The sequence below is a fragment of the Sinocyclocheilus anshuiensis genome, unplaced genomic scaffold (genome assembly GCF_001515605.1).
Source record: "Sinocyclocheilus anshuiensis isolate Anshui unplaced genomic scaffold, SAMN03320099.WGS_v1.1 scaffold620, whole genome shotgun sequence".
Taxonomy (NCBI): domain Eukaryota; kingdom Metazoa; phylum Chordata; class Actinopteri; order Cypriniformes; family Cyprinidae; genus Sinocyclocheilus; species Sinocyclocheilus anshuiensis.
Window position 1 is genome coordinate 259,252 of NW_015557087.1, and position 13,126 is coordinate 272,377.

General features: G+C 40.7%; 1 protein-coding gene across 1 annotated transcript in view; it reads right to left on the reverse strand.

The window, feature by feature from the left end:
- Window positions 1–12,220, reverse strand: part of LOC107677023 (SHC-transforming protein 1-like) — a 39,292-nt gene extending 27,072 nt beyond the window's left edge. Inside the window, exons 1-3 of the mRNA XM_016471803.1 lie at window positions 7,472–12,220; window positions 5,265–5,335; window positions 1,593–1,656 (exon numbers count right to left, since the gene is read on the reverse strand). Of these exons, the coding sequence (XP_016327289.1) occupies window positions 1,593–1,656; window positions 5,265–5,335; window positions 7,472–8,071 (735 nt within the window). The 5' untranslated portion in view covers window positions 8,072–12,220. The remainder of the gene's footprint in view (window positions 1–1,592; window positions 1,657–5,264; window positions 5,336–7,471) is intronic.
- Between the last annotated feature and the right edge of the window lie 906 nt (window positions 12,221–13,126).

The window sequence follows — 13,126 nt, forward strand, 5'->3', positions numbered from 1 at the left end:
GATGTTTCTTAAGCAGCAAATCAGAATGATTTCTGAAGGATCATGTGACACCGAAGACTAGAGTAATGGCTCCTGAAAAATCAACTTTGCCATTACAGGAATAAATAACACTTTATAATATATTCATATAGAAAATGGTTGTAAAAATTTTAATAATATTTCACACTATTATTGTTTTTACTGTAGTTCTGATCAAACAAATCCAGCTTAGTTGAGCATAAGAGACTACTTTCAAAAACTTAAAAAAAAAAACTACTTTAATTATTCCATTAATTATTCCAAACTTTTGACGAGTAGTGTAGTTGTGAATGAGGTATCTGTGCTGAACCCATTTTTGATGTTACAAACTCAACCAAATATTATTAAAAATACAATTTTGCAACATAGGCTTTAATGAAGCAATGTGAAATACCAGCATAAACTAGTTCCACATGCAGCAACACAACACAACGCAACAACACTACTGAGTAAACCTACACTTTGTGGTTTGGTTTTAGGTTTGTGTAAATTACTATTTTAATGTGATCCCCTCTGAATAGACTTAGTGGCATACTACCAATAACAAAAACTCAACATGATAACCCAGAAATCATTTTATTTTCTGTACAGAGCCACTGTAGCAATGCTGTCAGTGTGAAAGCACAACACAAGTCGGATGCAGCAGTTACGCTGATGCTCCGCTTAACACACTATTCATGCGTGTTGTGTGAAACAGGCCTGTGTTGATCATAACCGGGACAGACTTTTGCTCCTCACTCACACACAAACCATATAAGCAAATCGAAAGAGGTCTTGCACTCCCACAACCTCTGAAACCAACCATAAACCAAATACCACAGTCCGACCAGCTGAGACAACTCTTGAGCAAACGTGTGTGAATGTGTGTTATACATAACATAGCAGTATTTTTACTGGAAACTGGTCAGGCCTAACTAGAACACTGTGAGGTTTGTGAGCTGTACCTGTAACTAACAAAAGTGCAAATATATTGCGAGCTTGAAAGTCTGTGTCTGAGAAAGTAAGGGGCCGTTTACACGACAACATTTTCAGCCAAAAACGGGAAACTTTTTATGCGTTTTGACTGTTCGTTTACACGGCAATGGCATTTTGGGGACTGAAAACGCATATTTTTGAAAACGGGTTTCAAAGTGCAAGTTTTGAAAATGCCACCGTTGTCGCTTCCGTGTAAACACCCAGTATGGGAATCTCTGAAAATGGTGACGTCATGCGCATGTGTAGTATGTGTTAGGTATGTAGACATGTGCAGTACGTGTCAATTTTAAATGCAAGCGCGAACAAAAATACACAACAATGGCGGAGTATATGGTACTTCAGCAAAGTGTGGATTTACTTCACCAATATTACAACCAACAGCGGAGACGCATCATATACATCATATAATCTTCACTTCCCTACAGGTACTGTTTACTAACAAGGTGACAGCGCCAACTACTGGCCTGGCATACGTAATACAGCGTTTTTGGCTGTTTTCGCGGATATGTGTAAACGCGAATCGCTTTGAAAACGTTTCCGTTTTTGACTACACCCTTGTCGTGTAAACGTAGCCTAAGATAAGATAAAGCGTTGAATACCTTTCTCCTTCGCTGAGCTCCTTTGGCACCTGGTACTGCCTCACACACCACTGATATTGCCTCTCTGAAATACAAAACAAACGGTTATAAATGTACACACATGCTGGGACTGTGAGAAGAACATAATCAGATTGTTAGATGAGAGTTTCCATCACACTCCTTTTCATGCATTCCCAAATTTCATATGGCTGAGGGACTATTACATTAGACACATGCTCCAGCCATTACACTTCCTGCCATCTCACACATGCATCAGGCAGACATGCAAACAAAAACACCAAGGCCAGATTTACTAACAGCCTGCGCCAGCACAAACCGTCTTTTGGCGTTAAAATAGTACTGTCAATATTTACTAAAGACGCGCACTGAAGAATTAGCACCGAAAAGGCATGAACAGTTATTTTTGCGCCTGACCTTATTGAATATGCATTTGTAGGAGTTTCCCTTTCAGACGCAAAATTTATGGGAGGAGAGTATTAAAATGAATCACGCAACGCAATTTACTAAAATTTGCGCTCGTCAAATTATTGGTATTTGTGCCAATATTTGACGCTAATTTGAGCGGCTCTTGGTAGATTGTGTTGGTCATTATGGAAATTATCTTGCTGCGTCTGTGTTCTTTAATTTGCGCATTGCAAGTAAATCACCCACAGAAATTTCCACTCCCATTACTGCTTTTTTGGAATTGTGCTCTCACGCTAATTTGCCCTGTTTAGTAAATCTGGCCCCATGACTACTTTTAACAAAAACTATTAAAAACATAAATGTACAAGAGTGAAAAATAGATTTATTATTTATTTTGCAATTAATCTGCAATTATAAATGTATTTATTTTATTTTGCAATTATAAATATTCACTAAAATATAAACAAAAATGCTACAAAATTACGGATCATTATTTCAATCAGTGGTGTAATTGATTCTAAATCTGATTGATTGAATGGTCTGATTTACAGTGGTGTGAAAAGGTGTTGGCCCCCTTCCTGATTTCTTATTTTTTTGCATGTTTGTCACACTTTAATGTTTCAGATCATCAAACAAATTTGAATATTAGTCAAAGATAACACAAGTAAACACAACATGCAGTTTGTAAATGAAGGTTTTTATTATTAAGGGACAACAAAATCCAAAACTACATGGCCCTGTGTGAAGAAGTGTTTGCCCCCCTGTTAAAACTGTGGTTTATCACACCTGAGTTCAATTTCTCTAGCCACACCCAGGCCTGATTACTGCCACACCTGTTCACAATCAAGAAATCTCTTAAATAGGACCTGCCTGACAAAGTGAAGTAGACCAAAAGATCCTCAAAAGCTAGACATCATGCCGAGATCCAAAGAAATTCAGAAACAAATGAGAAAGAAAGTAATTGAGATCTATCAGTCTGGAAAAGGTTATAAAGCCATTTCTAAAGCTTTGGGACTCCAGCGAACCACAGTGAGAGCCATTATTCACAAATGGCAAAAACATGGAACAGTGGAGAACCTTCCCAGGAGTGGCCGGCCGACCAAAATTACCCCAAGAGCACAGCGACGACTCATCCAAGAGGTCACAAAAGACCCCACAACAACATCCAAAGAACTGCAGGCCTCACTTGCCTCAGTTAAGGTCAGTGTTCATGACTCCACCATAAGAAAGAGACTGGGCAAAAATGGTCAAAAACCGCTGCTGAGCAAAAAGATCATAAAGGCTCGTCTCAGTTTTGCCAGAAAACATCTTGATGATCCCCAAGACTTTTGGGAAAATACTCTGTGGACTGACGAGACAAAAGTTGAACTTTCTGGAAGGTGTGTGTCCCATTACGTCTGGTGTAAAAGTAACACTGCATTTCAGAAAAAGAACATCATACCAACAGTAAAATATGGTGGTGGTAGTGTGATGGTCTGGGGCTGTTTTGCTGCTTCAGGACCTGGAAGACTTGCTGTGATAAATGGAACCATGAATTCTGCTGTTTACCAAAAAATCCTGAAGGAGAATGTCCGGCCATCTGTTCGTGACCTCAAGCTGAAGCGAACTTGGGTTCTGCAGCAGGACAATGATCCAAAACACACCAGCAAGTCCACCTCTGAATGGCTGAAGAAAAACAAAATGAAGACTTTGGAGTGGCCTAGTCAAAGTCCTGACCTGAATCCTATTGAGATGCTGTGGCATGACCTTAAAAAGGCGGTTCATGCTCAAAAACCCTCCAATGTGGCTGAATTACAACAATTCTGCATAGATGAGTGGACCAAAATTCCTCCACAGCGCTGTAACAGACTCATTGCAAGTTATCGCAAACGCTTGATTGCAGATGTTGCTGCTAAGGGCGGCCCAACCAGTTATTCGGTTTAGGGGGCAAACACTTTTTCACACAGGGCCATGTAGTTTTGGATTTTTGTTTTCCCTTAATAATAAAAACCTTCATTTAAAAACTGCATGTTGTGTTCACTTGTGTTATCTTTTACTAATATTTCAATTTGTTTGATGATCTGAAACATTAAAGTGTGACAAACATGCAAAAAAATAAGAAATCAGGAAGGGGGCCAACACTTTTTCACACCACTGTATTTACAATCACTGTTTGTATAATGCACTTTTTTTACATATTGTCATAGGCAGAACAAGTCATAAGGCTGTCATCTTTAAACATTCAACACCAATAAATAACAAAATTAATATAATTTTTTTTAATCTGCACATTATAATAAGGTTATATTATATGTAGGGCTGCACAATTTGGGGAACAAATCTGAAAAGCTTCACTCTGAAACATGCTGGACATTTATTTATTTAATTAAATTGCAGCCTTGTGATGACTAAGTGGCAGCATATAAAGTGAATGCTTTTTAGTGTTTTAATTTTAATTTATAAAAAAAAAATAATAGTATAAAATTATTAAATTGCTTCTTTTTTTTTTTTAAGTTATCGACTATAACATGAAAATAATTAGTTAGGGTTTTGGGTCAACCACAAATATGTAATATCAGGGCATCCCTATTTAATTTTTTTTTATATACTATAACTATAATAACTCATGCACACCCTCCTAATGTTTTTCCTTGACTGCATTTCACCCTCCAGAAAAACAGTGTTCACTGCATGAAAACAGTTTATCGAGCAGCTGCTACTGTCAATATTGAGAAGCAAATGTGTGTAGCATCCATTAACAAATGCACACACGAACACACGGAAAAGGGAGGAAACCAGAGGATTCTATTATAAGACTTTATGGTTACACAGCAGGGCTGATGCCATTATAACGCCTCCCTTCTTCCCCGTTCTCTTTCTTGCATGCGAAAGCACTGCATTTCAGTGTAGGTGCATTTTGCAAATGATGTGGTTTAATATGGCAAGTGTTCTGCAGTACTAAATCCCAAAAGTGTGAGAACACAAGAAACCGAATGGCTGTGAGAATGAGAAGATGGTTATGTATGTTCATTATTTTAGTATTTTTCTCCTGCGTTCTCTTTCTGTCACACTCTGTGAGAGAGCAACATGAATTTTTCATCAGAGGAGGAGCTTTTAACCGGACCCGTGCGAGAGAGTGTATATGTTCGTGCACATGTGCATTAGGATGTGGAGAGAATGAACGATTAAATCACTCCTGTGGGACACTGTGGATATACATACACTGGATACTTGAGCGAATATGAGAGGAAGTGCAAGCAAGAGTGAATGTGTGTGTGCGTGTGTTACCTGGTAACCTGAGTTCTGGTGTTGAAGTCCAGTGCTCTCATTGACTGCAGCACCTCCACGCAGCCCATATACTGCAGCAAAGACAAAGACGACAAACCTTCAGTCACAGCACTTCTCGTGCTAGTCCTCCAACCACAATTTAGAGAACAGAATATGGTTAAGTGTTGCACAGTTGCCTTGTGTCAAGATTATTGAGTTGGCCAGGCAGCTGTAGTGCATGTGGTTAAGTGTGTCTGTGTGTATGTGTATGTGTATGTGTACGTGTTTTATGAGAATTGATGCTCTAATTATGAAGCACTAATCAAATAAAGCAGTTCTCAATGTAGTTCCTGCCCGTAGGCTTGGATTCATCTGAAAATGCCACACATGAAAGAAAGCAATCCATTAAGCAGATAAAATGGACTCACTGAGAGAACTGAAAAGCAGCAGAACTCCAAACTGTTAACCAACAATTATATCAACATTAGGGCTGAATTATATATATTAAAAAAATCCTATCGCCGCTTGGACATGAAGGTATAATAATAACATAATAATAATAATAACCATCATCATCATCATCATCATCATCATCATCAACAACATCATCATTATAATACCCACGAAAATTTTCAGAAATTAACAAGTAATGCTTATCATCTTCAAATTAATGTTTTGCCCAAACCCTGCTCCCAACAGAAATAGTATATGGGTGGGTCTTTAAATTAACAAAAAAATAAGTAAATAAAAACAAACAAACAAACAAACTAAAAATAAATACATTTCAGCCCACTTTTCATGTACAGATGTTTTAATAAATTATTTGTAGTAGTAGTAGTGTAAAACTGTGACTAAAAACATTTTTTTACTGTTGTTATGGGCTGTGTCTGAAATCTATGGAAGCCCGTTTCCGCCACTGAATAAAAAATAAAAAAAAGGTAATTGCGACTTTTTATCTCACAATTCTGACTTTTTTTCACAGAATTGTGAGATATAAACTCGCAATTGCGAGTTATAAAGTCAGAATTGCGAGATATAAAGTCAGAATTCTGACTTTTTTTCTCAGAATTGCGTGATATAAAGTCAGAATTGCGAGATATAAAGTCACAATTGCGAGATAAAAACTCGCAATTCTGACTTTTTTTCTCGCAATTGCGAGTTTATATCTCGCAATTCTGACTTTTTTTCAGAATTGCGTGATATAAACTCGCAATTGCGAGTTAAAGTCCAATTTTGAGGGGGGGGAAAAGACTGATATGTTCTCAGAATTGCGAGTTTATATCTCACAATTCTGACTTTATAACTCGCAATAGCGAGTTTATATCTCTCAATTATGACTTTTTAACTCACAATTGCGAGTTTATATCACGCAATTCTGAGAAAAAAAGTCAGAATTGTGAGATAAAAAGTCGCAATTAGCTCTTTTATTTTTTATTCAGTGGCGGAAACGGGCTTCCACAGAAATCACCCTCTATTCCCTTATATAGTGCACTTCTTAAGTGGACAGCCATGTGTAGTGGTGTCTGAAACCATAGTGGAAATTATCAAGGGCACTGATTCATTCCCACAATGTAAGGGTATTCAACTGATGTACACTCAATGTCTAGCCACTAGAGAACACTCATGCATATCTTGCAGAAAATGGCGTCTGCAGATCTTCCAGTGCACCCAGTGTCCGAATTCACACACTCGTTTTCATTCACTCATTTAGTGGACTATATTAGTGGAGTAATGTAGGTAATAGGCAATGAGGGTGTGGGGGCAATTTCAGATACAGCCCTGGTCTTGGAGTCTCCACGAATAGGCTGATGACCTGAATCAGATGTGTTTAACTATGGAAACATACAGTGTGCACTGTTGAGGGGGCACCAGAAGCACTGTTCTAGGGCATTGTTTGGTTGTTTACTATGGAGTTCTAGATGGTTGGGTGGTCCAAGTCTCTATGATAATCTAGACTCCAGATATGACTTAAGTTCCTGGTTCAATGTAAGTCTATGAGATTTCTTTGTCTTTTTTATCGTCCACCACTCTCTTCAACAAGTTGGCCGCAGTCCAAACAGTGTAAAACAAATTATGCAACAAAGCTTAATAGGTTAGGAGTGTGTTTGACTATGCACATCACTAATTAAATCAATGCAAAGGTAAAAAAGGGAAAAACAACCAGAAAAGAAACCAGGGGTGGTAAGTGGACAGAAAACTGGATGGACAGACCCATACATGCATCTTACCCTGACAGTGTAGGAGACCCCAGATGTGCTGACCACATTGTCCGAGTGCAGCCAGCCTCGGGTGGGCTTGTTGACGAAGGATCCGTGCCGCGTCCACTCATCTCCGCCGAGCTGGCTCCCTTCCACACGGGCCCTCCGCGAGGCCCCACCCAGCCGGTTCATATCCTGTGGGGGACGAGGAGGAGGAGATGGGGCTGTTAGAGAAAGGAGAGGAAGAGGAGGAGGAGGAGAAGAGTTGGCGGTGGAGGTCCGAGTGTCTTCCGGAGACTCTCCCAAACCTCCCTGACCACCAGGCACGCTAGCCGGCCTGCTGGAGGCCTTCAGGCCTGGGAGCAGAGCGGAAGACACACCCAGCCGCAGGGCTCCCATCCTGGGGAAAAAGGAGCAGAGGGTGGTGGGGCTGTTTTCAGCCTGCCGTGGAGACGAAGGGGGGAGGATGGGAGTGAGGGACGAGGAGGAGAGAGAAGGAGGGATGCCAGGAGGGGTGAGAGGGGTGAGAGGAGCAGAAGAAGGGAGAGAGGGATTGGACGCCGTCTCGTCTGTTGAGCTGAAGGAGTCGCTCCTGAAGTGCGTGTATTTGGTTTTGGGGACGAGCTCCATGATGTCTCAGCCGTCTCAGTGTCCACTAAACGTCCTTAATTGTCTCTCCACGTCGCTCTATCGCAATCGATAACTTGTTTTCCCTTGTCTTTTAAAGTCCTCTTTTTCTCTGCATCTACCGATTCCTTCATCATCGCACCAGAGAGATGACAGTGTGCTGACCGTTCAGTCCGGAAAGTATCAAAAACAGGATGCGAAAAGAGACGAAAAGACAGATGCAGAAAAGTAATAAAGTTTTCTGCTGTTGTCATACACAGCGTTTAGGTTTTGCATCAGATCTTAAGTCTGCATAGAGCTTCTCAGGACACCATGAATTACTAAATATAGTATGACTGTCATGAAGTTATTGGTATAGTCATACATAAGTGCTCCAGACACAATCCGTCTTGGTAGATGTGTGAAAGAGAGTGCTATTGTGTTTTATATGCATGCGAGTGTGTTTACGTGCGTGTTCATTTCTCTTTGCATGTGCTGGGCTCCACTCTACTAACTCTTGTCTGACAGACTCCCATAAAAAGCCTATTATCTGCAGCTGAGACTTTGAGAGAGGAGGCTTCCGTCAGACAGACGGATCGATAGAGTGAGAGAGGAAGAGAGCGGGAAGAGATGGATGGAAAATGCTAAAAGTACTGATCCAGTGAATGTGGATCATTTAATGATGATTCAAACTGCTGCGCTCAGTGATGATTAGACGGGCGCCAATCAACATAATCCTCATCGTTTGGTATAAAGACTTAATTTAGTCCAGGTGTTAAAAAATTTACACCAGGGATCTACAACAAGGGGTACACTGACCTTTAGGAGGTCTGTTAATCATCAATTTATTTTGAAACTATCCTATTTTTGTGGGGGGAAAAATGAAATTTTGCATACAATATTAAGCTAAATCTGAAGTTCAGAAGCTAAAGTGCAGCTAAATGTTTCATTTTTCCTTCAACATTATTAATAAATAAAACTGAAATGTAACATACGAGTTTTTGATTCTGTACATAATAATGATTATTTTAATGGGTTTTAAGCATCATATATATAAATATATTAATATGATACTATACAGATTTTACTATACGCCAGACTTAAATTCAACACTTAATTTCATACAATATATAAAAAGGGGACCTAATATACACTATCTAGCACCTAGATTACATGAAGTCTGAGTACATGCAGGTTTATTTGTACCATAAGTCTAAATCTGCACCTCACATCCTGTCACACATCTGAAAGAGCTTAGAGCTGACACATCCCCATCTTTTCCTGTCACTCCCTTTCCCTCTTCCTCCAGATGATTGTGGGACCTCTGTCGCCAAGCCGAGCTCTATCCCTATCTTTCTCCTCCTCTTCCTCACGTCTTTTCCAGATCACCTCCGGCTGCGCTGCTTTCGTGCCCTCTGCGCTCGTCCCTTTAATTCTATCCTCCTCTCTATCCTTCCTCTCCTGGAATCCCTCCCTCAGCCTCCACACCGTGTGTCCCACAGTGTTCCTCCTCTCCTCCTCCAGCTTCTGCCTCTCCAGCTCGCTCTCCCTCTCCAACACGCTCGCTCTCTTCTTCCAGATAATCTCTCGCTCCCCCGCACCCCCTCCCACGTCTTCTTTCCCGTTCTCCAGGCTGTCCTGCTACTCCTATTCTCCTTTAAAAAAACAACAACAAAAAAACACCTGAGAGCCTCTTTGCAATCTTCAAATTAGCGCAATAATTCACTGAATCAACAAACTCAGGAACAAATGATTTGATTATATACACGGATAAGTAACCCTGATAAACAACAGTTTGTAGAAATATGATTTAGAAAAGGACAAATGACTCAGAAAGCCCTGAAGCAGTTATGCCAAAGTTAAATATGGCTGTATAGAAGATAACATGGGTTCGAGCACCATTTAGAGAACTGATACTGATTGGTTGGTGTGATCTGTGAAGAAGTTAAAGTGTAACAATACAGCCGCAAGGGAACTATGATGTTCCTAAAACAAGCACGTTCCAGCACTGTCAGGGTGACGGTAATGAGGCCCGATTGGCCAAATCTGAAGTACCGCCTCCAGAGATCTGCTCATTAGACGCTAACTGGAAAATCAATCAGATGCTCATTAGCCTAAATGACACCTTAAAATCAGGCAAACAGTCTTGGATTGAGCAGTTCTTTATAGATCTGTTTCCTGAGTGAAAACCTACCCTCTAAACATCACTTAGCAAAGTCAAACAGCGAATTTAACCACACCAATGCGCATCCCTAGTGTAAAGCACTTTAAAACCTCTGATAGAGAGCCAACAGTCTTGTAACCTCTAACAGTTCTGAGCTAACAGACCAGGGTAACTCTAAACCTCACAAATGATTGGCATATATAGACCATTAACAGTTTCTACTGGTGTTATGAATGCCAGTTTATAGCCAAGTCCAGCCGACTTGGACCAAATCCACTCTTGTTCCATGTACAATGGTTTTCACCGCATATATTTTACATTAGCAACCACAAAAACACCTTGAGCTTCTATTGTTGTGGTTTACTTTGTCCATTCAGCTGTTTCTGATTGGTTTTTTACTCTTTAGCACCAGTGTGTGACCACAAAGAAGCCTCAGGGCTTCAGAAGGACAGAGTGTCTTGCCTCAGATGTACATGAACAAATGCGAGACATCCCAAGTTGTTCCTACAGATGTGACTGGCAGTCAAAGACAACGATGCGGCCCTATTATCTCGGTTGGAGTGCGAAAAGACCCGAGAGACCCGAGGGATTTATGTGCACTCCACTGCATCTACAAAGCGCCACATTAGTGGTGCTATTGGGCCATTCTTATGGAGAGATTCCTCACAGAGGACCTGTAAAGAGAACCACTCAGACCTGGTTGACAAAGCGCAGTAAGTTACGAGACGAGAAGTTCGTAAACCGTATCACGACGACATGGCACAGAACCAGTAGTTTAGTGCTGCAGAGCTCACTGTATTCAGTATAGTCCAAACAGCTTTGCTCATTTTATTTATTGTGCACTTACACAGAAGTGTCCCAGACTTGGCTGTATTACAGAGTCGCTCATCGTGTCATGGACTTTATAGACGTCAACAGACTCAACACAACATGGCACAGAAATAGCACAGTGTTTAGGAGAACCTGTACAGAAAAGTAGAAATCCAACTATAAAAAAAAAAAAACATTTAAATAATATAACAGTTTAAGACACTATGGTAACCTAGCTTGGGTGTAGCACCTGTCGGTTAGGAATATGGCAAAATCCCTGTTTTGATATGATGGGTTGTTTCAGAAACCAGTACACATGAGTGAACGAGTTGCCAACCCAACAGTGGCTGTACTGTATCTAAAGGCTGAGAGGTTCCTGTTCGTCTGAAGTGAAACCAAAGGCAAGTAAGCCAACCACATAGAGAGATTATTGTCAAGCACAGGTGTAGTTAATAGGCTAGACTGTATATTTTTATTAATGTGAGCCGAAATGGCTAATCTCATTGTCCTAAATTAGATGTTGAATTAGTGCAGTTGAGCTCCAGCACAAATGGAAAAACCTGAGTTTAACTACACCATTTCAATATAAAACATCATAAATCAATGATTTTGATGGTCAGTGAAAAGATACGTCTGATGTTGGATATGGCAACTCTGATTTAGAGATTGGCCGAATGAACTAAAGATTCAGAGTGAGCACCTTGAACCCTCGTAAGGTCTGAAGGCACGACTCTTTCCTAATACTGGCGACACTGAACATAGAGTCCGGTTAAAAGCATAACTTGAGACACTGCAACACGCTAGCGCTGAAGTTGTAAAAGATAAAGCATTGAGAACTTAACATGCCAATGAAACCGTTACCATGGTAACAGACTGAGGAAAAAACGTGCGAGACAGAGTCGTGACACAACCCAAACAAAGCCCGACAAGTTTCGCCATCACAAAACCTGTCGGCTCTCTCCCAGTCCAATCACGAGAGCTCAGAGCCAGCATGAATCAATGTTCCGCAGCGAGCGCTGGCACAGGACAGGAAAGTTCAACCGCTGCTGCCACAAACACCACAGCGGTGATCAGTGTTGACATCCAAACTCAAAAAGAACCAGACACACATCTGAACACATGCACAGAGTGCAGTCGTGGCACCGGTCCAAATGAGAAAATCAAATATTACTCGAGTACACACACACACACACACACACACACACACACACACACACACACACACACACACACACACACACACACACACACACACACACACACACACACACACACACACACACACACACACACACACACACACACACTCTCTTTAGACAGCCTCATGCACACTTCCGCCTAAAGACAGCAGAACTAGCAAAAGCTAAAAAGTAGTCCTGATATCTATTAAATATCTACCAATATCTATGAAAGTACCTGTTTATACACTACAAATAAAGATATCTAAAAGGTTTGCATAAAAAACCTGATTTTTGTCTGCATAACTCTTAAGTAACACCAAAAATACTGTTTCAATACCAGACATCACTTTGTACATTAAAAATACAAGAGTTCGTAAGTTGTAATCTAAAAAAGTCAATGTAAAATCATTTAAAGAGCTTTTTTTGTCCTCACGGTGTAGTTGCTGCAGAAAGTAAGAGCGTTATTTCATCCACTAAGTCCTTGGATTAAAAAGAGAACGAGAGAGACACATTTTAGGTAAAAACGAACGACCTCCATGTTCAAATCATAATCACGTTAATATATAAACAGTGCCAGACAATTCTCCTCCTTCTCCTCTTTCTCCCTCATTTGCTTTCTGGCTCAGCCCCCTCCCTGAAAGACAAAAACACGCTCTTTTCTTTTATCCTTTTCTTCTGTTCTCTTCAAAATCACAAAGTCACGCCAGCTCCCTCGTTCAGCGTCAGTCTTGTCTAGCCTCACTTCTTTGGAACGGCGTGATGAACGGCACAGCGGTCTTCTTTTGTCCTCTCCTTCCCCCACAGTCTCTCATCCTCTCCTCTCTCCACCTCCGTTTGTGTGTGAGGAGCGATGTAGCCAACTGTCCTCTATTCTACTCTCCTCCCTGTCTGGTCTCTCTCTCTCTCTCTCTCTCTCTCTCTCTC